Source organism: Triticum urartu, chromosome 5A (assembly GCF_056163025.1).
Source record: "Triticum urartu cultivar PI428250 chromosome 5A, HENAU_Tu73, whole genome shotgun sequence".
Classification (NCBI taxonomy): domain Eukaryota; kingdom Viridiplantae; phylum Streptophyta; class Magnoliopsida; order Poales; family Poaceae; genus Triticum; species Triticum urartu.
The window spans coordinates 562,719,658-562,743,201 of NC_141877.1; the positions used below are offsets into that span (position 1 = coordinate 562,719,658).

Consider the following 23,544-nt stretch of genomic DNA (forward strand, 5'->3'; position numbering starts at 1 on the left):
ATCACCGGTTGCAGGTTCTTCAACTAAAAAGGAAAAAATGCAGGTTCTAAACTGCGTGATTATGCTCAGCAACGAGGGTTTCAGGCGGCAATTTCGAAAGCCCACAGTAGCAGCCGCTCAAAACCGGCTAGCCTTTACGATTAGCATATCAACCCCTTAGAACCAATATAAACTTTATAACAGCCCTTGTCAGAAGTTCTTAAGCACCACGAGGAGCTGCACGGAATAACCTCCTACCACAGGGGCCCGGTCGTCAATATCCTCGTCTATAAAATCCCCACCAACCCGAGCCCCAGCCCCCGCACCAAGCAGAAAAAAAATCTCTCTCCGCTCCCCGCTCCGAGTCGCGTCGCGTGAGGAGAAAGGAAGGGAAGCCGGAAAGGTAAGGGTCTGCCCGCGAATCCCACCGGAACTCCACCAATTTCCCCCGCGATTTATCCATCCGGGCCGCGGGATCCGCCCGATTCCTCCCCCGATCTGCGCTGATTCGCCGCCCGACCCGTCGGATTCGGTCCTCCGTTTGTGCAGGGTTCTCGCCGAGGCGGAAGGAGGAGATGGCCGGGAAGGGAGGCAAGGGCCTGCTCGCGGCCAAGACGACGGCCGCCAAGACCGCCGAGAAGGACAAGGGGAAGAAGGCCCCCATCTCCCGCTCGTCCCGCGCGGGGCTGCAGGTGAGCGAGCTCGCACGCACTTGCTCTGCTTTACTTTCTCCGTAGGCGGGCTTAGATTTGCTTCGAATTCGAAGCGTCGCGCGCGCTGGCGTGCTGGCCGTGGTAGGGCACGCCTCCCGGAAGCTGTAGGGAGGTGATTGCGTGCTGTTCCTGTTGTTTATACTCGGCATGGGTTAGGTTCTTCGGTGAATTGGTTGCGTGGAAGCTAAGCGGGGTTTTAGAGATTCGGTAGGTTGTAGCGTCTTGCAGAATTTTTGTAGATCTGGAGAAGCATTTGCTCTCTCAGGATTTGGTTCGTGATATGCGTTGAGGTTTTGTAGATTTCATTGATAGAATTCATTGTGCATTGGTATATAGATAGGTGGTGAGTCCAAAGTTGTCCGAAGCGCGGAACGATGCCGCGGCCCCTCTTCCGGGGTGGTTCGGCTGGATCTAGGGTTTGGGATTGAGGTGCGGGACAACACGAGTCGACGGCGGGGACGCGACCCGTTCACGCGGAACGATGCCGCGGCCCCTTTTCGGGGGTGGTCCGCTTGGATCTAGGGTTGGGATTGAGGTGCGGGACGACACAAGTCGACGACGGGGACGTGACCCATTCATGTGGAACGATGCCGCGGCCCCTTTTTTTGGGGGGGGGGGGGGTCCGCCTGGATCTAGGGTTGGGATTGAGGTGCGGGACGACAGGAGTCGACGGCGGGGACACGACCCGTTCACGCGGAATGATGCTACGGCCTCTTTTTCCGGGTGGTCCGCCTAGATCTAGGGTTGGGATTGAGGTGCGGGATGACACGAGTCGACGGCGGGGACGGGACCCATTCACGTGGAACGATACCGTGACCCCTTTTCCGGGGTGGTTTGCCTGGATCTAGGGTTGGGATTGTGGTGCGGGACGACACGAGTCGACGGCGGGGACGCGACCCATTCACGCGGAACGATGCCGTGGCCCCTTTTTCGGGGTGGTTAACCTGGGTCTAGGGTTCGTGATATGCATCGAGGTTTTGTAGATTTCATGATGATAGAATTCCTTGTGCATTGGTCTATAGATAGGTGGTGAGTCCATAGTTGTCTGAAGCGTGGAACAATGCTGCGGCCCCATTTCGGTAGATGCAAATCGGGTTGGATGCAGATCAGGACGTAGATAAAATTATCACTAGAATCAATGCATGTAATTAGGCAACTAATTAATTAGTTAACCAACCACAGTATGCCTTGTCCCATCGTTGTTCTTGGGTCATCGTCCTGAGACTTTTGGTTGTGTTTTGATCCCTATGTTTGGCCACCGGCGATGCTTGACCCTCGTCCCGTCCCTCGATCCTGTAGACCTAGGAAAGGCAACTATTGATGAGACTGCAGTGGTGTTATGGTCATAATAGTGAAAGATGGGCAATTGGGGAATACTGATGGAGATCATATCACATTAGCTTTGGTCTGAGCGCTGTTTACTAGTTAGAGAGGAAGGTTGTGATTCTGTAATTTGCCCCTTTGGGAATGCATGTGGTGAGCTATGCTGGGAGACACAAATGATTGAATGAGGCTATTGTGGCTTTTCCCCCCTTAACTTCTTGCAAGTCATGAAGTAATCGACACGTCCTAGTTTTATTGTGTGTATGATATACTGTTGTCACATCAATCTCACTAGTCATGCTGAATCTTTCTTGGTATCATGTACTGTACTAAACAAGTGATAGTTTGTTAGCATACGCTGATCTGTGATACCGACTTGTGTACGTGCTTTCTGCTTTCACATCTGTTTCACACTCCACTTTAAATATGTGATTGCCAATTGGTCCATGGTTTTCAAATTTATGCATATATATTATTTATTTGGCCTTGCACTTTGCAGCATGGGTGCCTAAGTTGGTATGTCCGTATAGTCGGATGTTTTGACGAAATCCTGCTAAGACACTTGATTTTCGGTGTTTGCATCTTTCGATTTGATGTTACTGTTATGCAATTTTCGTGTAGGTCTCTTTTATTGTGAGGCATGCTCTGTGTACTAATTCTTGGCTATGTGATATTTCAGTTCCCTGTGGGCCGTATCCATCGTCAGCTGAAGCAAAGGACTCAGGCCAATGGCCGTGTTGGTGCTACTGCGGCGGTCTACTCTGCTGCTATCCTGGAGTACCTGACAGCTGAGGTTCTGGAGCTGGCTGGGAACGCCAGCAAGGATCTCAAGGTCAAGCGTATCACCCCTCGTCACCTCCAACTGGCCATCCGTGGAGACGAGGAGCTCGACACCCTCATCAAGGGCACCATTGCTGGTGGAGGTGTGATCCCACACATCCACAAGTCCCTGATCAACAAGTCCTCCAAAGAGTGAACAGAAAAAATAGCAAAGGAGCATCTCTAGCTTGAACTGGACATTTTCTCAGTCGTCTGTCAGATAAGTTTATCGTCGTGTCATTTAGTGTTTAGCTGTGCTCCTTCCAGATCGAAGTCGTTGTCTGTCTGTGTAATGTTTACCTGGTACTGATTCAGTCATTTGGACATGGTGTTTATGTTCGTTCGCTGACTCTGTGATTGGACTCTGAATGCAAAAACCTTTTAGACATGTTCTGAGTATTTGTTGTTTGTCTCCATCAGCGCCCTCTGGTAGCTGTTTTTGTTCTGGTTTTTTCTTGAGTTGGTTTTTGTTATCGGTTTTTTCAAGTTGGTTTTTATTCTTGTTTTGTCAGTATAGCCCAGTGGAAGGGGCTCAAGTCTAGAGCAGACAAATTAGGGATGCAAATCTGTGACCCTGGAGGGTACCCATTTGGGCCCTTAATTCTAGGCTGCAGATATTTATTTTGTCGGTCTACAACCGTTGAATGATTGATTCTGCTGCAGCAGTGTGCTGCTGTGTGTTCAGTATGCATGGCTGATCCTAACCAGATGCAGTAATCATCGGTGACGCACAAGTGCTGTTCGCTTGAGTAGCTCTTGGGTGACTAGACAAGACCCATACTTAAACAATTTATTTACATTGTTGTTGATCCAGCTTGTGTATGAAGAAGTCGTCAGTGCTGATTGTTTTATTAATGGCCGACTAAGTTCAAGTTACCAAACATGTTACTTTTCTAAGTCGTAGCTGCCCACTTCAAAGTTTATCCAGCCCGTCTGAAGCTACACCTGTTATGTTTTTTCCCTAGTCCTATGGACAGTGGCACACTCCAGGTGCGTAGCTGCAGTAGAGCAAGCAGTAGAGTTGCAACTTCTTCACTCACGTTTCACCTCCATCAGTCCTGCAGTAGAGTTGCTTACCCGTACACGCTTTGCTTCCCCTGTTTGTTAAAATCCTCAATTTGCTCTTTCTGGACCAATCAGGTTTCGAATTCAAAGTTTCAGAGCCACTTTGGTATGATCAGATTCATCTCGTCTAACCGGGCTGCTGATGAAGTACAGTAGCAGGTCGTTTGGCTAAATCCTGTTATAGCTCTAGAGCTTGGGCAGTCTGGGACACTAATCCCCTTTGATTTTTATCTCATCTCTATATTCATAAACGATGAAGATGAGGCCCGGCACAGAGGTGGAGTACTTCCCACTTGTGCAAGAGGTCCTGGTTTCGACACGGCCTCTCTAAATTACAGTGCGGTGATAAAATTTGCCTCGTATAGTCTTTTCCCAGACCTCACCTACCATCCTTCCTCTGTCCCTGAATGCAACGAAAACAAAAGGCAGAGTGTATATACGATTCATCAGCTCTTGGATGAGATCGGGACTGCTCTTGTGGTCGCTGTCGCGAGCACACCGCGGGGGAATGGCAGGGAAAGTGCAGGAAATGGCCGGGAAAACCAGGAGACCCAGCGCCAAGTTTTTCCACAAGCCGAGCCGCCCAGCGTCCACAGCGTGGCTAGCGCGTGTGCGTCCCTGTCCGTCTCCGAGCACACCGAGTGTGAGACCCAACCGAGGTCAGGTCATCTTTATTTATCTCTCTACCCGGCCCTTTTTCTCCCATGGCCATTGGCATTGGCATTGCAGGATACTTCCACCCAGCTTCCTTCCTCCCTCTCCTCTCCCCCATGTATTTCTTCTTGCTAGCCACAGCTTGCTTCTTCTCCTCCTTGCTCCACTGAACATTGATCCAGAGGCCGCGGTGTGCGCATGGAACAAGCGCTGACGGGCGAGCAGATGGCGGCGTTCCGGGAGGCCTTCTCCCTCTTCGACAAGAACGGCGATGGTCCGTCCGCCTACTGCTTTCCCCTCTCCTCGATCGATCGCTTTGCTTATTTTCAGTGTTTGTTCCTACTTTGTTGCTCATAGCTGGCTTTTCCAAGCAATGCTATTGTTTTACTTCCATTTCATCTTTCTTTTTTGCGGGTGTTTTGTCTTTTCTAGTATCTGTCGTGGACTACTAGATAGAAATCAACAAGGCTTTTGTAGCAACACAAAGCTCCGTATAGACGCAAAAACTCCTCAAATGCTTTGCGCAAAAAAAAAAACTCCTCAAATGCAGAACTGGCAGTCCTAACCTGAATGAACCATAAATAAGACGGGCTCATGGTTTTCTAACGCGTCGCCGCTTGTCCAACTCTGTCTGCTCTAGAGCAAGCAGTATATGACTAATTTCAGATATTATAGCCTGTTTTTAGTTCCTCTCTCGAACGATGCTAGAGTAGTGGATTCAACCCTGCAATTCAAAGAATTTTATACAGAACAAACATGTAGGGTCCGTCTCATTCATATGAAACCCCCCTACTGCAGAGACCTGTTGTGCCAAACAAGCACTTGGTTTAGTCAAAGAACCCTTTAGCTTGTCACAGCAAGTGCTTTGCAGTCCACCTGCTTTCTTCAGAATTTTTTTTATCTCTGCAGTCCACCTACTTTCTACACACAAAAAATGCCCATACATGGCTCGCTAATCTAATGCCCAAGTTCCTCAAGTAATTTTTAGACAGAAAGTTCCTTAAGCAATCCATGACATTCCCTTCAAGAATCAAAACTGTTTTCTGATGGCTGTGGTGATATTACTTGTCACACACTTCTCTACTCGTATACATTTAACTAGTACTCCAGTTTATCATATCCTTTGCCTCCTCAAACCTCTATCTTTTGCCAAAATCTTTGACCGTGCTTCGCACGTGGTGTTGTCTTGGCCTCTCCGGGATCGGGAATTCAGGATAAGTATGAGCTAAATTGAACAATAATTATTTTTTGATTCTGATTGACATGTGAGATATTGGGACATTAATTTGTCACATGAAGGATGCATCAGCTTGGAAGAGCTGGCCGCGGTGACTCGCTCCCTCGGCCTCGATCCGACCAACCAAGAGCTCAATGACATGATGCGTGAAGTCGACATGGATGGAAATGGCACCATTGATTTCCAGGAGTTCTTGAGCCTCATTGCCAGGAAGATGCAGGTGAAGCTCTGCAATCAGATGAAATAATCAACTGTTTGATTTGATTCTACTAGCTTGAACGTGCTGTTACTTTTGATTTCCACGTGAATTGTAGGATGGAGATGGAGATGAAGAGCTCAAGGAAGCTTTCGAGGTCCTGGACAAGGATCGGAATGGTTTTATCTCCCCTGTTGAGGTGAGTATATTGGCACCCTCTTCTCAAGTTCAGATAATTCCCAAGCTCATTTGAGGCACTCCTGAATTTCATGTTGCCCATGTGAAATGCAGCTGAGGACGGTGATGATCAATCTCGGGGAGAAGATGACCGACGAGGAGGTTGAGCAGATGATCAGGGAGGCGGACACTGATGGCGACGGGCAGGTGAACTACGACGAATTCGTGCTCATGATGAAGAATGCCGAGCGCAAGATAACTGGGTGAACAAAATTAAATATGCTGTTTGCTCTAAAAATATACATGCTGGCGATAGATGTGAAACCACTGGTTCTCAGATTGGATGCACTGTCTCCGTTGTAAATTCGCTGCTTGTGGTACTGTTATTTTCTGAAGCCACTGTAAGCTTGTGTATTCATCTTAGAAGCTGTTTGTGCACTATATAAACGGCAATTGCCACATATATTTACACCACGTTCTTTGGTTCTTGCAAGGTATGTTAGCCGTGTTTACCTTGTTTTACAATGTCTATCGCGTGGTCAGGTGTGTACCAAATGAATGGCATTAGCTAGAACAGTCATTTTTGTCTTGGGGGGGGGGGGGGGGGGGGGGGGGGGGGGGGTGCACAGCCGATTCCAACTGAGACTAAGATGAATGGCAGGCAGACTATGCTGGAGTTAGGGCATCTCCAAGAGCATCCCCTACTCTTCCCCTATATGTCCGTTTCGGATTAAAGGGACAAAAAGCCCTCCTCCAAGGAGAACCACTACTTCTGCCTAGCCTGCGGTGGTGGCTTGAGAAAGAAGCAGCAGAATGAGGAACACAAAAATGGATCATCCAACGGTACACACAAACTCAACTGTATTTTCTAACTCAGTCAGTCCCTAAAATAATCTCTCATGTCAATTTCATCACTTACGCTTGAATGTATCCTTTTCATTTTGCCATGATCTATATGTATATCATGTGCTCCAGTGAAAAATATAACACCATGGAACTAAAGTCATGAAGAAATTTGAATATCAAAACCTAAGAAGAGATCTTAGCAAGCACATCAAGCACTAGATAAATTACCACCACACTATTATATGTCGTTATGTACAAATCCGAAGAGGATACAAAACCCATCCTTATTGGCACCACAAGCACATGATGGGCTCCAGGGGGCAACACTGCTAGCAGATATACTAGTAAGCAGTACAAACCACACGGGGAGTGCTGGGGATCATGCCCAAATGTCAAGTCTTACCACCAATACACAATCATATATCATCGGTTCATGACACGTGATACAACGATATTACTTATCCGAAGCGTCTTTCGGCTTCTACGCTGCAACTGCCTCTCGCAGTTTGCTGCTGCCTTCTGGCGGTGCCAAGCTGTCGTAGTACTCAACGAGGACCTTCCAGCCACCAGGGCACATAAAACCATCTGGTGGGCTCTCACGGTTCTTGGCAAGGCTGCGCATCTGTTTACAGAGGCAAGGGTGTCAGGGCATGGCTAACAAAATGTTGGTGCCAAAGTTAATGATGTGCCAACGACACCGAAATGAATTACCTTTGTGCCAGAGATGAACAGGAAGTCTTCTTTCCTTGATGGATCAAAGAAATTCATCTTGTTATGCTTTGTGTCATACGCAGCAACCTGATCCAAAATAAGAATCAGAAGACAGGTCAAGAAACCAAAATATGTCAAGGATATTCTATTTCAAAATTGAATAACAGTCGTTTGTGTCAAGATCAGAATGAGGTGTCTGGTCTGGAAGGATTACCCACCTTGAAAGGAAGGATATTGAGCCTCTCAAGCCCAGGAGCCATACTCAGTACTTTTTTCCCGTGATCAGCATCATAAAGGTCCCTCTTTTCGGTCGGGTGGCCCATACCAGCAGGATCCCTTCCGACAATATAGAAGTTTGCACCAGCATTAATACGAGCCTTGGCATGCCACTGCACCTCAGTTGGCCCAGCATAATGCATTGGTGAAGGGAAGATTGCAACCACAGTTGATTCTGGGTTTAGGACACCTTCCTCAAGAACCTGGCAAAATGAAGAAGAAACGTCACAACAATGCAGGAATTATCCTTTTTAATGTGTCTATCCTAGTGTAATCAAATAAAAGTTTTCACCGTAAGTTTCTATGACATACTCCCTCCATCCCAAAATAAGTGTCTCAACTTTGTACTAACTTTAGTACCAAGTTGTACTTAAGTTGAGACACTTATTTTGGGACGGAGGGAGTACTAGGAGTCTTTTTTTTTCTTTAGAAAAAGGACGGTAGGATCATTATAACGCAATACCTTCTCATGCTGCTTCATTCTCACACTAAGAGGCACGTCATCTGCCTTTGTGAATCCTCCCAGTGGATGGAGAAGAAGAACAGGGTTTTTGTAGCCCATCTCAAGAAGGCGCCTCCGTGTATCAGTCATGAGCAGCGCATGCCCATTGTGCACAGGGTTACGAAGTTGAAAAGCAAATACTGCATCTGCATTGCGCCTGGCAAATTCTTCACGCAGCTGTGATGGAGATAAACGATACTGATCCAGACCATCATTATACTTGATTGGTTCTATAACCTCCAGGTCTCCACCAATCAGCCAATCACCAGCATTTGTAATGGCCTCCTCTACGTACGGCAGTCCGCGTGCAGTTGTTCCCCAAGTCCGTGCGATTCTTTCTTCCTTGTTATGCTTGTAGATCTCAATACTGAAGAAAGAAGGGGCGAGTGTTAAAAATGAGTTGCAGTTGTAGAGCATTAAGTACAGTAAAAGAAAACCACACTCCTTATCATATAAATAGGCTATGCTTGTTTCCAACACGTTGGAAGCCATGTGTAACATCTGCTCAAGACTAGAGATTCCGTCAACAGATAGCGGCGTCTTACGTCGATGTCATTATGTCACTTTAGTTATCAGGTGACTACATTTCTGGGCCAGCATCATTTTCATTTTTAGCGTTCAATGTTTAAAAGAAGTCTATACTTAAATGGCAAATACAAGAGAATCACGGTGATGTAAGTACGAGGCATCGCACGTCCTAAAGTACTAGGAATGGCGGCAAAAAAACGACAAAACGGTATCTATTCAAGGAAACGATACGATAAGATATGTAATTTAATATGCCTGAAGGTATTGTCAAGTTTAATACGACCGAAGATATTACCAAGTTTACTACGACCAACGGTATTACCAAGTTGACTACGACCAAAGGTATTGTCGACTTTACTAATCATCTATTGGAGGATGCATGATTGGAATACCACGGATATCTGAAGTCTGTCAACATATACAAATATACTGTTAAAAGTATGAGTGAAGTCCTCACTATCATAGCCCCATTCCACAAAAGCAGAAACTGTTACAAATTTAGTTTGACTGTCAAATAACCACTTGAGGTAGAAAATTGCGCCCGCATTCTTGGCAAAAGAAATATATACTTACACTAAGTTCACATAAGACCTAGAATTGTGTATGAAGATAAGCTATGTAGCTATTGAAATGTGCAAACCATATGTTTCAGGTTGAAGAAACCACCATTGTCAGCAGGAGCCTAAATAAGGTCACAACACAAGCCCCCAATTCCTACCAGAACATCGTAATAAATTCTACTCGTATCTTAAAATTGGCAGCTACATTCAGTCGTGACCTACCAATGCGTAATTGCACATACGGGGGCATGTGAGAAAGAAAGGATTGGCAGACATGAATCGGAGAGAGGGGAAAAAAAGAGATAGAGAAGGAAGGGGATGTGTTGTGTTCTCACTCGCTGAGCACGGCGACGGGGCGGTCGTGGGCGTCGACGAGCGCGACGGCGGTGGCGCCGTCGGCCTGGATGGCGCGGCGCTGGGCGTCGTCGAGGGCGAGGACGATGGGCACGGACATGTTGACGAGGGTGCCATCGGCGCCGCGGACGGCGTTGAAATGAAGTGCTTGGAGGAACTCGGTCTCGCGCATGAAGCCGCGCAGCGGGCTGGCCCAGCCCTCGCTGAGCACGTGCAGCCACTCGGTGTCCACGCGGCCCAGGCGCACGCGGTGCGGCAGCGCCGCCGCCTCCCGGCGCAGCGCCGCCCGCCGGCCGCCCTCCTCGGGCGCCACCAGCTCCACCAGCCTGCCCCCGTCCGGCTCGATCAGGCCGCCGACCCGGCACCGCACCCCGCGCGCCGCCGCCCTGCCGCCCCTCACCGCGACCCCCACCCGCGCCGGCTGTCCCTGACCATGGCCCCTGCCCGGCCGCGCCAGCTGCGGGAATCTCACTGCGAAGGCGGCCTGCGTCGCCATGGCTGCTGCTGCTTCCCGTCGACGATTTGGTCTCTCTCAGATTCCACCTCCCCCCACTACTTATATCGTGTCGGGGCGTTTGTGTTTTCGTCTCGCTCTTGCCTTGTGGCTGGCGGGCGGCCTGACCTTGGTGGTGGGTGCGTGTATAAAAAATGGGGGGGAGGGCGAAGGTGAACCTGGATGGGATTGCGGGGAGGGTGCGGGGCGGAGGCCATGGGCGCGGTGAACGTGGACAAGGGGGGTGGGGGCTGCGCTAATGGGGGCTGATGAGGATGATGGAGCGGGCTGGGAAGTGCCTTCCTCGCAACCTTGCTGCAGTTTCGGATTTTTTTTTTTTGAGTTACACTTGGACTTGGACTGGTGTCCCGAACGACTTTCGTGACGTCTGAACTTATGTGTCTTTTGTCGAGGTTGGATCGTCTACGCTGTGGGGGTTTATGGCCCTTCATGGCTCCTTCTTCCTTGACCCTCAAAAAACCCTCGATTACATGGGCACAAATCATAGACCACAACACACACCATTAGAGCATCTCCAACAGCCGCCCTAAACAAGCGCCGCGCAGTAAATTTGGCCATTTTAGCGCGCGTGCAACCGGTAGAGTGGCTCCAGCGGGCGCGCAATAACCGCGCGCGCGGCATATGGAGTTGGGCGCGCGATCCGAATCGCCAACTCGCACTGTGTATTTGGGGCGCCCGCTTCTGCGCGCGGCACACACGAGCGCTCGCGACGCACTCTCTCCTCCTCGCCACCTTCGCCCCGCGCGCGCCGGCGCCGGCGAACTTGACCCGATGGACGCACGCGCCGGCACCCCGCTGACCCCATCCTATAGCCGCGACCCCTCCACCGCCGCAAACCCTAGCGCGGGGAGCGTTGGCCTCGCCTCCGCCGGAACTCCTTCGAGCATCGGCCTCGCGCGTGGCCTCTTCATGCCGCCGCGGATGACCTCGGCGGCGGGTGGCGTCGCGCCGGCGCCCCCCCCCCTCGAAGCTCCCCAATGCGGCGCGGCCGAAGAAGGGCAAGACATCCGCGAAGAAGAACAAGGCAGCGGACGGCTCTGGCACCTCGAAGGCGAGGAGGAAGAAGCTTGCAGGGCGTGTGACGGGCGCGGCGGCTACTGAAGCGCCGGCGAGCTCACTCGTTGAGCCGGTGGCCGACGCGCACAACGTGTTCGACAATATGCCTCAAAGGTAAAAAAATTCCCACTTTTCTTTTCTTGTCATTTTTTGAATGCATTTATATAGATAGCTTATTTGCATTGTTCTATGTATTTTGTAGTCTCAACGATGATGTATACATGTCAACTATGGGTGTTGGCTCCAACAATTCGCATTGGTCTCAAACCAGTGACATGCATTTTGAAGACCATGAGTTCGAGGTGGACGAGGATGGTGAGGGCATTGTCGATGCGGCGAAAGGAAGAGCGGGCAATTACACCAACACCGAAGACATCTTACTATGCAATACTTGGTTGCAAGTGTCAAGGGATCCATCCGTTGGAGGTGGTCAAAGTAGAGATGCTTATTGGGGGCGGATGAAAGAACACTTTGATGTTCACAACGTGAGTGGAATTGACCGCTCCGAGCGATCACTTCGGTCCTGGTGGTCGACAATCAACAAGGATTGCCAAAAGTGGGCAGCCGCACAAAAGGCGGTTGACAAGTTGAACCCAAGTGGCACCAATGAGGACGATAGAGTAAGTGGCATTTCATCCATGTTCATCATACTTGTTGTTGGTGTTTGAAGTTCTAACTTGCTTTGTTTTCATGTAGTACAACATTGCACAAAACTTGTTCAAAGGAGAGGATAAGAGAACCAAGAAGGGGAAGATCAAGAAAGGAAGGATATTTACCTTGCCTCATTGCTATGAAGTGTTGAAGGATGATGAGAAATGGAAGAAGCGTGATGATTTGGATGATTTGGATTTGAGCAACAAACGCAAGCGAACAATTGAGTTGGATGATGATGATGAGGAGGAGGATGGTGCATCAAGTGACGGCAAGAGAAGCCCCACACCCAACTCGGTTTCATACTTGAAGCCAAAACGACCGGATGGGTGCAAGAAAGACGCAAAAGAAAAGAAGAAGAGGAAAGGAGATGATGAGTTCAAAAATGCTATGGAAGCTATTGTCAAGGCAAGAAGAGAAGCCAACGAGGTGAGGAAAATGGCAAGGAAGCAAGATGTTGCGACCGTTGAGAGGAGGTTGGCGGCCGAGGAGAGGAGGGTGGCGGCCGAGGAGAGGAAGATGGCTTTGAAGGAGAGGAAGGTGAGCAATGAGGAGCGAACTAGATTGTTGGAATGGGAGAATGTAGGATCAAAAGTATGTCTAGAGGGGAGGTGATTAGACTACTTGACCAAATAAAAATCTAGCCTTTTCCCAATTTTAGTTCTTGGCAGATTTTAGCTATCTTAGCACAAGTCAAGCAATCTCCACACAATTCAAGCAATCATGCAAAAGAGTATATGAGCAGCGGAAAGTAAAGCATGCAACTTGCAAGAATGTAAAGGAAAGGGTTTGGAGGATTCAAACGCAATTGGAGACACGGATGTTTTTGTCGTGGTTCCGATAGGTGGTGCTATCGTACATCCACGTTGATGGAGACTTCAACCCACGGAGGGTAACGGTTGCGCGAGTCCACGGAGGGCTCCACCCACGAAGGGTCCACGAAGAAGCAACCTTGTCTATTCCATCACGGCCGTCGCCCACGAAGGACTTGCCTCGCTAGCGGTAGATCTTCACGAAGTAGGCGATCTCCTTGCCCTTACAAACTCCTTGGTTCAACTCCACAATCTTGTCGGAGGCTCCCAAGTGACACCTAGCCAATCTAGGAGACACCACTCTCCAAGAAGTAACAAATGGTGTGTTGATGATAAACTCCTTGCTCTTGTGCTTCAAATGATAGTCTCCCCAACACTCAACTCTCTCTCATAGGATTTGGATTTGGTGGAAAGAAGATTTGAGTGGAAAGCAACTTGGGAAGGCTAGAGATCAAGATTCATATGGTTGGAATGGAATATCTTGACCTCAACACAAGTGTAGGTGGTTCCCAGTCAAAAAAAAACACAAGTGTAGGTGGTTCTCTCTCAGAAAATGTGTATTGGAAGTGTAGGTATGTTCTGATGGCTTTCTCCACGAATGAAGAGTGGGTGGAGGGGTATATATAGCCTCCACACAGAATCTAACCGTTACACACAATTTGCCAAACTCGGTGGGACCGAATGGTTAAACTCGGTCGGACCGATTCAGCAAACCTAGTGACCGTTAGGATTTTTGGTGGGACTGAGATGCAACTCGGTAGGACCGATATGGTTAGGGTTAGGGCATAACGTAATCTCGGTGTGACCGATTACACAAACTCGGTGGAACCGATTTTGGTAATAAGCTAACCAGAGAGTTGGTCAGGTAAACTCGGTGGGACCGATTCGCTCATCTCGGTGAGACCGAAATGTTACAAAAGGGAAACAGAGAGTTTACATTGCAATCTTGGTGGGACCGATCGCTCATCTCGGTAAGACCGAAATGTTACGAAGGGAAACAGAGAGATTACAATCCCATCTCGGTGAGACCGAGATCCCTATCGGTGAGACCGATTTGCCTAGGGTTTGTGGCAGTGGCTATGACATTTGAAACTCAGTGGCGCCGGATAGAAAGAATCGATGGGGCCGAGTTTGACTTTTGGTTTAGGTCATATGTGGATGTGGGAAGGTAGTTGAGGATTTTGGAGCATATCACTAAGCATTTTGAGCAAGCAAGCCATTAAGCAACACCTCATCCCTCCTTGATAGTATTGGCTTCTCCTATAGATTCAATGTGATCTTGGATCACTAAAATATAAAATGTAGAGTCTTGAGCTTCAAGCTTGAGCCAAACTTTTTGTCCTTAGAATTTTGAGGGATCCACTTTCCTCATCCATGCCATGCCATTCATTGAGCTTTTCCTGAAATATTAATCTTGGAATAATGTTAGCTCAGGGATAGTTGCACTTTCAATCTCCCCCTTTTTGGTAATTGATGACAACATATAGATCAAAGCTTCGACAAATGATAATAAGATTGAAAGATATTGTCGCTTTGAGAAGTATGTGAAAAGCAAGAGCTCCCCCTAAATTTGTGCATATCTTAAGATTTGCTTTGGACTGCAAATACACAATGAGTTAGGATCATGGGTTACTCTTCCATGTCACATACATCTTGGTGGAGCGCTCAAAATAATAAAGATTGAATACATGCACTCATCACCAAGCAAAGTGAATGATCATATAAGGATAAGTAAGATAATATCATCTAACAAGCATAAGTGTAGCTTATGATCAACCACATGATCATCAATGTCTCACAGATAATAGCATAGTATCTCAAGCAATCAAAAGACAAACAAAGTTCAACCACCAAAGCAAGAGAGAATAAAAAGCAGCGCTCTCTCTCGAAGCCTATGATCTATACATTTTTCTCCCCCTTTAGCAACACCAAAAAGTTCATAGAAAATGCATAGCACTAAAACGTCTCTCAGGCTTGGTCTTCAGGTGGTGGTGTCCGGAGAACTCCAAGAACGAAGGCTTCAATCGAAGTAGATGGAGCTGCTGGGGTAGGTGCTGGAGCTGGTGGCACTGAAGCTGTAGCTGGTGCAGATGACGTGGCTCTGGTGTCTGGTACTGGCACTACAGCAGACCTCTGAGCTCTAGGCACTCTGGCAAATGCATCAGTGGTTGTCTTGCCCTTCCTCTCCTGCATATCATCTTGAAGTTGCTCCACAGTAGACTGAATCTCAGTTACCTTCACATCCAAGTCATAGAATTTTTGCTCCATGATTCTTTCCAAGCTCTCCTGGTTTTGAGTCAGGGTGGCCAGTCCCTTCTCAATCCTCAGAGTGGATGCAATCAGGTAGCCAAGCTGATCTTGCTTGCTTTTCAAAAAGTACTCAGATGCCTCCTCTTGAGTTGGCATCTTGGCAGCCTTCTCTTTCTTTGCTTTCTCCTTCTTCTCTTGAGCTTGTACTAATGATGGTTCATTCTCATTCATCACGACTTGATTGTCCTCGAAGTCTGGGTAGATAGGCAAGTGTTCCTTATCCAACAGGTATGTGCCTGTGCCCATCTTTGAGTTTATCAACTCCTGAACTTGTGGGGCATATCCACAACTTCTTTTCTGGTCAGCTGCAGTCCTCTTGATAGTCTCAACTATAAGGCTCATGACCTTGAACTTCTGTGGCACACCAAATATATGTAGCAAGTTAATTGCATGGCCTTTGATCATTCTGTGATCACCAGACTTGGGCAAGAGAGTGTGCCTAAGGATCCAATTGATTGTAGGCAGCTCTGACAGCAAGTGTTTTACTGACCCAAACTGGTGAGTCTCAAGATCATCTTCAGGAATCTCCTTGTACATGTTTGCCATAGAGTTGTGATCCATCTTCTTCCTGGCATAGACATCCAAGTCATCTTCTTCTTCCTTAGGAGCATTGATCAGATTTGCCCATTCCTCAATAGTTGAGTGGTACCTTGTACCTTCAGACATCCATACTATCCTACCATTTGGATAGAAGTGTGCTGTGGAGTAGAATTGCATTATGAGCTCCTCATTCCACTTTGTGAGCTTCTGCCCAACAAAGTCTGCAACTCCACAAGCACGGAAGCTGTCAAACACACCAGGATAGTGCTCCTCATTTTCCTTGATATACTTCCAGTCGACCCACCTCATTTCACACACTATAGGCTTCTTGTCCAACAACACTGTCTCGTAGAAGTCCTGTTGTTCCTTTGTGTGGAACCTGTAATCAACAGCAGTTCTTCTTCTTGTAGCATATGGGTCTGTCTCTCTCCATTTCCTCAACCCTGAGTCTCTCCTGATCTTCATGTTCTCAGCCACAGGATGAGCATCATTGTGGTCTGGAATCTTGGGTTTGAGCTTCCTCAGGACTTGTCCTTCATCATCTTCATCAGCAGCAACTTCAGGCACTAGGGCCTTATTCTTCTCAGCAGCTGGTATACTCCTGGTATTCCTCTTAGGTGCACTCTTGGGCTTGGAGGATGCTTTGGGTGCTTCTTTGGGCTTTGATGAAGTAGCCCCTGTCCTGATAGCATCACCCATAAGCTTCTGGGCCTTAGGTGCTGGTGCAACAACCTCTTCTTTCTCTTCCTCTTCTTCCATCATGATTGAGGATCTCCCAAGCACTCTAGCAGTGGTCTTTTTGATCCTCTCCTTCCCCTTATTCCCTTCTGCAATAGCCTCTTTGGGTTCAGATCCCAAAGGGACTTGAGTAGATGCTCTGGCCTTACACATTGGAATTCTCTTTGCAGAAACCTTTTGCTTCATGCCTGGCTTGGTGGCAGGAGCAGTGCTATATTCCTTCTTAACCACTTTCTTCTTGGAAGTGGCCTCATCCTCAACTGCCACATAGTCTTCATCCTCAGACTCTAAAGTTTTCTTCTTCCTTGTTCTGGTGGCAGCTTTGGGCAAGTTGCTGGGAGTGCTCCTGCTACCATCATCTGAACTGCTCGAGGGACTAGTGCCCTCACTCAGGTGAACCTGCTCCTCTGACCTGTTCTGGCTGTCACTCTGATCAGACATATTGCAAACACTGACAGCAGACCCTGTGAATAGATATAGATGAGATAGAGTGGATGAGCATCACAAAATGCAGAGATTTTTGCAAAAGAATGAGTCAAAAACTTAGTTTTAGTTTTCCATAGAAAGCATTTCGGATCAACCGATTTGTAAACTCGGTGATACCGAAGCAGTTGTTGGAACCTAAACTAGTGAACTTGGTCAGACCGAGTCACAGTTCGGTGGCACCGAGACTGCTAGGGTTTCACAAAGTCCTGAACTCGGTCACACCGATTTACAATTCTCGGTCAGACCGAAAATTACATGTGCAATGGCCTAAGCCGAATCGGTGGTACCGAGTTCCATAACTCGGTGGGTCCGAGATGGTTTCGGCGGAAACCTAACCCTAAATTTTCAATTCAACTCTAATGTACGGAGTGTTTTGTCTGGATAGAAGCGTTTCAATCGTGGTAAGAATCATAATGAATACAATGTGCTAGGAATCGGACGGGGATAGCACTGTGATCGAGTCCATACCCTAGTTCGGCGATGAACTCGCTACGGCGGCAACGGCGGGGAAGAATTCTGTTGGCGGCGGCGGAGACCAGCGACAGGAGGCGGCTGGCGACGAGGAAGACGATCCAGAGACCCAGGAGGCAGAGCGAGCTATGTGCGGGCGAAGGGGTTTCGGAGAAATTTCCAAAATTTTGCCCGTGAGTATATATAGCCCGACCCTGTCGGTGTGACCGAGTGGAACGACTCGGTGGCACCAAGATTCATAACTGCAAGCAGTTACTGAAACTCGGTGTGACCGAAAGGTTCAAATCGGTTGCATCGAGATTGAAAACCTAGATTGACTTAGTGATCTCGGTATGACCGAAATGGATGAATCGGTCAGACCGAAACGCACAAAGAAGTTTTGGAAGTTTAAGTCTATGACGAATCGGGGACTCCGAGTGCTCCTCACACAGAGTGGTTCGAATCTGACTTGATCAAATTTTGTGATGTAGCATGAATAGAGTTTGAGATGAGAAAAGCATAGATAGCTAGAGAGGGTTCTTAGGCATTCTTGTCCATCCACTTGGCAAAAGAAAAGAAAATCAATCAATCAAAACAACAAGTGGATGTCCTCGAATGAGTGAAATATGCAATCAACATGCTCACACAATAAAATGGCAATTGAAATATGTGGCAAAGCATGCACAACCAATTCTAGCATCTATCAAACAATTGGCGATGACTAGGTCATCTATATATGAGTATATTGACTTAGGAGTCAAATGAGAACATTTGATCATAGGTCATACTCATCGTTTAAGCACAAGTGGGGTTACCACTTTTACATAAAGCATTGTTGTGTTCACACCATTAGAGTTGCTTTAGCTCAATTCTTAGAGTAAAGCTCCCCCTAGATGTGAGATCCCCCCTAAAAGGGATAAACTAACCTTGGGTTTGGTCGATGATGACTTCATGTAGATGTTGAAGATGTGGATGCTCAATGTTGATGTAGATCATTTGTAGCTATCCATTGGAGTGAGTTGCACTTTCAATACCTACACGGATTAGTCCCACAAGGAACAAAGAAGGATATCCATATACATAGAGTGATGCACACACAAGATGATGTCTATGAAAGCTTTTAGGTTACCTTGTCCCTTGTCTTACCAACAAGAGGGTTTGTGACTCCTTGAACTAGTGCAAGATGTGGAAGTTGATTGCACTTGTTCTTGCCAAGATGATAAGAGTGAAGTATGTTGGTGGAGTCACCCTCAAGAACTCTCTAGTTCTTCTTCGGGATCCACACCATCTTGATGGGAATCCTCGGTGTTGTAGTTGTACTTGATGAAGTGGAACTTGAAGTAGTCTTGGGAACCCACTTGACCAAGGCCTTAGGAGCTTCTTCAAATGCATCAATTTCCTCTTGAAGCTTGTCCTTGCCTTTTTTGCTTGTGGTCTTGTGGTGGAAGATCATCTTGAGCTTGTGTCCCTTTGAGAGAAGCAGGATCATACTTCTCTTGTTGAGGAACAAACTTCGTCTTGGGGTATTGATCTTCTTCCCACTCAACTCCATTGTCATTGAACTTTCGTTCAAAACCAACACCCTGATTCTTCCGGTGCCTTCCTTGCTTGCGTACAATTTCCTCGAATTGCTTACTTCTGGCAAGGCTCTTGTAAACACCTTTCTCTATAATTCCCTTCAATAAGCTATTTTCTTGCTCAAGTGTAACTTGGCTAAGATAATCATTAGTGGAATCAAGAGAACTACTAGAAGCAACAATATTGGATTTAGCATGATTATTGTTACTACTAGAGGAAGAATCTTTCTTGTTCTTGTTACTAGACTTGACTTGAGGCATGTAAGTGGATAAGAGTAAACGCTTGGCAATGTAAGAAGAACTTTTCTTACGAAGATCATCATTGATTGCTTTTAAGAACTCATGCTCTTGCTCAAGGTTGAGTTTTTCAAAGCGCAATTTCTCATGAGTCCTTAAAAGTTCTCGATGATCTCCTAAGATAGTTTCATGAGCTAACTTAAGAGTGTTTAGTTCTTTAGTTAGAGACTCAATCTTCTCCTTATCATTGTCATTCGTTTTATCTTGATTAGCATGATTAATTGATGTTTCACCATAGTATTCATCACTAGAGTTGTCAACAAGTAAATCATCATCTCCTAATAAGTCATCTTCATCACTATTGAAATCAACATACTCGGGGTGTGATACCTTTGGGCCTTTAGCCATGAAGCATGTTCCAACTCCTTCATTTGGTGAGTCAAATATGTCATAGGAGTTGGTTGTCACAAGTGCTAGACCGGCAACACCTTCATCTTGAGTATATTCGGAGTTGGAGTGATAGCTTCTCTCGGAGTGGTTGTCGGAGTCGGAGCCGGATACCCATTCACCAACAAGAGCTTGATGTCTTCGTTTTGTGTAGATCCTTGATGACTTGTCCTTTCTTTCCGAATCCTTGCTTCTCCGTGAGGGTCTTCGTTCATAACGATCATCTCTACTCCTTCTTTCTCTAGATGGTGATTCTTCTCTTCTACTTCTTCTCTTGGGAGAATCTTCTCTTCTCTTGTAGGGGGTCGTACACTCATTGGAATAGTGTCCGGGCCTTCCACAATTGTAGCAATTTCGCTCTCGACTAGAAGATCTTTTGTCATTGTAGGACCTTGACTTGGAGCTTCTCTCTTTGCTTCTACTCTTGTAGAACTTGTTGAAGTTCTTCACCATTAAGCTCAATTCTTCATTGAAGGTTTGTTTCTCACTCGATGATGTGGGGGCTTCACATGAGGCTTTGTAAGCACCACTTGATTTGTTGTGAAGTTCCTCTTTATCCTTGAGTGACATCTCATGAGCAACAATTCTTCCGATGACTTCCGTTGGCTTGAGATCTTTGTAATTGGGCATCATTTGGATCAATGTGCACACGGTATCATATTTTCCATCCAAGGCTCTTAGGATCTTCTTGATGATGAATCTATCGGTCATCTCTTCACTCCCTAAGCCGGCAATCTCATTTGTGATAAGAGCAAGCCTAGAGTACATTTCAGCGACACCATCACCATCCTTCATTTTGAACTTGTCAAGTTGACTTTGAAGCACATCCAATTTGGATTCCTTGACGGAGTCGGTACCTTCGTGCATATCAATCAAAGTATCCCAAATTTCCTTTGCGTTCTCAAGACGGCTGATTTTGTTGAATTCTTCGGGGCACAATCCGTTGAAGAGGATATCACAAGCTTGAGCGTTGTATTGCAGCATCTTCAACTCTTCCACGGTAGCTTCACGGTTCGGTTCTTTCCCATCAAAGAATTCACCTTGCAAGCCAATACACACAATAGCCCAAACGGCGGGGTTATGTCCAAGAATATGCATTTTCATCTTATGCTTCCAACTAGCAAAATTAGTGCCATCAAAGTAAGGACCTCTACGGTGATAATTTCCCTCGCTAGACACCATACTCTCCTAGGTTGTGAAACCAAGGCTATGATCACCAAAAGCTATGGAAATCAAAGCAAATGGAGACCAAAGCAATGATACCACTTGTAGGATCGAAAGTATGTCTAGAGGGGGGTGATTAGACTACTTGACCAAATAAAAATCTAGCCTTTTCCCAATTTTAGTTCTTGGCAGATTTTAGCTATCTTAGCACAAGTCAAGCAATCTCCACACAATTCAAGCAAGCATGCAAAAGAGTATATGAGCAGCGGAAAGTAAAGCATGCAACTTGCAAGAATGTAAAGGGAAGGGTTTGGAGGATTCAAACGCAATTGGAGACACGGATGTTTTTGTCGTGGTTCCGATAGGTGGTGCTATCGTACATCCACGTTGATGGAGACTTCAACCCACGGAGGGTAATGGTTGCGCGAGTCCATGGAGGGCTCCACCCACGAAGGGTCCACGAAGAAGCAACCTTGTCTATTCCATCACGGCCGTCGCCCACGAAGGACTTGCCTCACTAGCGGTAGATCTTCACGAAGTAGGCGATCTCCTTTCCCTTACAAACTGCTTGGTTCAACTCCACAATCTTGTCGGAGTCTCCCAAGTGACACCTAGCCAATCTAGGAGACACCACTCTCCAAGAAGTAACAAATGGTGTGTTGATGATGAACTCCTTGCTCTTGTGCTTCAAATGATAGTCTCCCCAACACTCAACTCTCTCTCACAGGATTTGGATTTGGTGGAAAGAAGATTTGAGTGGAAAGCAACTTGGGAAGGCTAGAGATCAAGATTCATATGGTTGGAATGGAATATCTTGACCTCAACACAAGTGTAGCTGGTTCTCTCTCAGAAAATGTGTATTGGAAGTGTAGGTATGTTCTGATGGCTTTCTCCATGAATGAAGAGTGGGTGGAGGGGTATATATAGCCTCCACACAAAATCTAACCGTTACACACAATTTTCCAAACTCGATGGGACCGAATGGTTAAACTCGGTCGGACCGATTCAGCAAACCTAGTGACCGTTAGGATTTTCGGTGGGACTGCGATGCAACTCGGTAGGACCGATATGGTTAGGGTTAGGGCATAATGTAATCTCAGTGTGACCGATTACACAAACTCGGTGGAACCGATTTTGGTAATAAGCTAACCAGAGAGTTGGTCAGGTAAACTCGGTGGGACCGATTCGCTCATCTCGGTGAGACCGAAATGTTACAAAAGGGAAACAAAGAGTTTACATTGCAATCTCGGTGGGACCGATCGCTCATCTCGGTAAGACCGAAACGTGACGAAGGGAAACAAAGAGATTACAATCCCATCTCGGTGAGACCGAGATCCCTATCGGTGAGACCGATTTGCCTAGGGTTTTTGGCAGTGGCTATGACATTTGAAACTCGGTGGCGCCGGATAGAGAGAATCGATGGGGCCGAGTTTGACTTTTGGTTTAGGTCATATGTGTATGTGGGAAGGTAGTTGAGGATTTTGGAGCATATCACTAAGAATTTTGAGCAAGCAAGCCATTAAGCAACACCTCATCCCTCCTTGATAGTGTTGGCTTTTCCTATAGACTCAATGTGATCTTGGATCACTAAAATATAAAATGTAGAGTCTTGAGCTTCAAGCTTGAGCCAAACTTTTTGTCCTTAGAATTTTGAGGGATCCACTTTCCTCATCCATGCCATGCCATTCATTGAGCTTTTCCTGAAATATTAATCTTGGAATAATGTTAGCTCAATGAGCTATATGTTGTTAGGAATTACCAAAACCACCCAGGGATAGTTGCACTTTCAGAGAAGCACTTGTTCTTATTGGACACATCTATCCTCAATGAGATGCAAAAGGAGTATGTCAATCTTGCCCTTAAAGAAGTCTTGATCCAAAAAAGAGCTATGGTTCGCGCAATGGGTGGCGGTGGCCTTGGCGCAATGGGTGGCGGTTGTCTTGGCGCCATGGGTGGCTTCGAAGCTATCGTGGGTGACTTAGGTGCCATGGATGGCTTTGGAGCTACCATGGAGACCATGGGAGCCATGGGTGGCTTTGGAGCACCGCCCGGCGCCATGGCCGCCATGGGAGGCATGAGTTTTTCTTCTTTCATGGGAGCCATGGGTGCACCTCTGGCCGCCATGGGCGGAATGTCTTCCGGTGTGCCTCACACACCTTCTCATGAAGATGCCGTTGAAGATCTTGCCGACACCGTCCGAGCTTCACGTGATGCGGTGCGCGACAATGATGAGGACGAGGAGGAAGAATCATCTTCAGAGGAGGAAGAATCATCTTCCGAAGATGAGGATGAAGACGAGGACGAGGCTTGATGTGTCTTTAGTTTGTGTCGTGAACTTGATTTGCATTTTGAACTTGATTGGATGAACTTGTGGGCATGAACTTTTATTAATCAACTTGTTTGTGTGCAATTTATATACCATGTTCATTGCATTTTGAATGTTTGAAATCCTTTTTGTGTCCAAAATACAACATATGGCATGCGCCGGCGGGTCGCGCGCGGTGCATTTTTGTGAACTGCTGGAGCGGCATGCGCGCGCTGCATTTTAGCGCGGCTGTTGAAGCCAGCGCTGCCGGCCACACAAAACCAGGCGAAGGGCGCGCATGAAAGTGGTTTTTAGTG

General features: G+C 47.0%; 4 protein-coding genes across 5 annotated transcripts; 3 read left to right on the forward strand and 1 right to left on the reverse strand.

Moving 5' to 3' along the window:
- Nucleotides 1-226: 226 nt before the first annotated feature.
- LOC125510566 (putative histone H2A variant 3) lies at nucleotides 227-3,222 on the forward strand. The gene is made up of 3 exons (XM_048675783.2): nucleotides 227-382; nucleotides 529-671; nucleotides 2,695-3,222. Exons 2-3 carry the CDS (start codon nucleotides 555-557, stop codon nucleotides 2,989-2,991), a joined length of 414 nt encoding a protein of 137 aa, XP_048531740.1. The 5' UTR covers nucleotides 227-382; nucleotides 529-554; the 3' UTR covers nucleotides 2,992-3,222.
- Nucleotides 3,223-4,591: 1,369 nt separating this feature from the next.
- Nucleotides 4,592-6,651, forward strand: LOC125510565 (calmodulin-like protein 4). 2 transcript variants are annotated; one of them, XR_015602697.1, is made up of 5 exons: nucleotides 4,592-4,827; nucleotides 5,853-6,010; nucleotides 6,105-6,185; nucleotides 6,278-6,484; nucleotides 6,577-6,651. XR_015602697.1 is itself a non-coding variant. In XM_048675782.2 (4 exons), exons 1-4 carry the CDS (start codon nucleotides 4,752-4,754, stop codon nucleotides 6,428-6,430), a joined length of 468 nt encoding a protein of 155 aa, XP_048531739.2. In that variant the 5' UTR covers nucleotides 4,592-4,751; the 3' UTR covers nucleotides 6,431-6,651. The 2 variants fall into 2 exon arrangements, 1 of the variants encoding a protein (XP_048531739.2); XM_048675782.2 differs by having other exon boundaries at nucleotides 6,278-6,651.
- Nucleotides 6,652-7,225: 574 nt separating this feature from the next.
- Nucleotides 7,226-10,616, reverse strand: LOC125510564 (ATP sulfurylase 4, chloroplastic). The gene is made up of 5 exons (XM_048675781.2): nucleotides 9,922-10,616; nucleotides 8,460-8,865; nucleotides 7,939-8,199; nucleotides 7,721-7,807; nucleotides 7,226-7,631 (listed from the first exon to the last, which is right to left on the reverse strand). The coding sequence occupies exons 1-5, from the start codon at nucleotides 10,434-10,436 to the stop codon at nucleotides 7,491-7,493; spliced, it is 1,410 nt and encodes a 469-aa protein (XP_048531738.2). The 5' UTR covers nucleotides 10,437-10,616; the 3' UTR covers nucleotides 7,226-7,490.
- Nucleotides 10,617-11,613: 997 nt separating this feature from the next.
- On the forward strand, nucleotides 11,614-23,233 carry LOC147972893 (uncharacterized). The gene is made up of 4 exons (XM_087524491.1): nucleotides 11,614-11,624; nucleotides 11,713-12,130; nucleotides 12,207-12,743; nucleotides 22,718-23,233. Exons 1-4 carry the CDS (start codon nucleotides 11,614-11,616, stop codon nucleotides 23,231-23,233), a joined length of 1,482 nt encoding a protein of 493 aa, XP_087380617.1.
- Nucleotides 23,234-23,544: the final 311 nt, after the last annotated feature.

Excerpts from the sequence above, each read along its gene's own strand:
- LOC125510564 (XM_048675781.2), bottom strand. The coding sequence starts at position 10,436 with ATGGCGACGCAGGCCGCCTTCGCAGTGAGATTCCCGCAGCTGGCGCGG. Across the intron at positions 8,866-9,921 it reads CCCGTCGCCGTGCTCAGCGA|TATTGAGATCTACAAGCATA; the intron begins GTGAGAACACAA and ends TTCTTTCTTCAG. Across the intron at positions 7,808-7,938 it reads TCAATATCCTTCCTTTCAAG|GTTGCTGCGTATGACACAAA; the intron begins GTGGGTAATCCT and ends ATTTTGGATCAG.
- LOC125510565 (XM_048675782.2), top strand. The coding sequence starts at position 4,752 with ATGGAACAAGCGCTGACGGGCGAGCAGATGGCGGCGTTCCGGGAGGCC. Across the intron at positions 4,828-5,852 it reads CTTCGACAAGAACGGCGATG|GATGCATCAGCTTGGAAGAG; the intron begins GTCCGTCCGCCT and ends TGTCACATGAAG. Across the intron at positions 6,186-6,277 it reads GTTTTATCTCCCCTGTTGAG|CTGAGGACGGTGATGATCAA; the intron begins GTGAGTATATTG and ends TGTGAAATGCAG.
- LOC147972893 (XM_087524491.1), top strand. Across the intron at positions 12,131-12,206 it reads GCACCAATGAGGACGATAGA|TACAACATTGCACAAAACTT; the intron begins GTAAGTGGCATT and ends GTTTTCATGTAG. Across the intron at positions 12,744-22,717 it reads GATTGTTGGAATGGGAGAAT|CACTTGTTCTTATTGGACAC; the intron begins GTAGGATCAAAA and ends CTTTCAGAGAAG.
- LOC125510566 (XM_048675783.2), top strand. The coding sequence starts at position 555 with ATGGCCGGGAAGGGAGGCAAGGGCCTGCTCGCGGCCAAGACGACGGCC. Across the intron at positions 672-2,694 it reads CGTCCCGCGCGGGGCTGCAG|TTCCCTGTGGGCCGTATCCA; the intron begins GTGAGCGAGCTC and ends GTGATATTTCAG.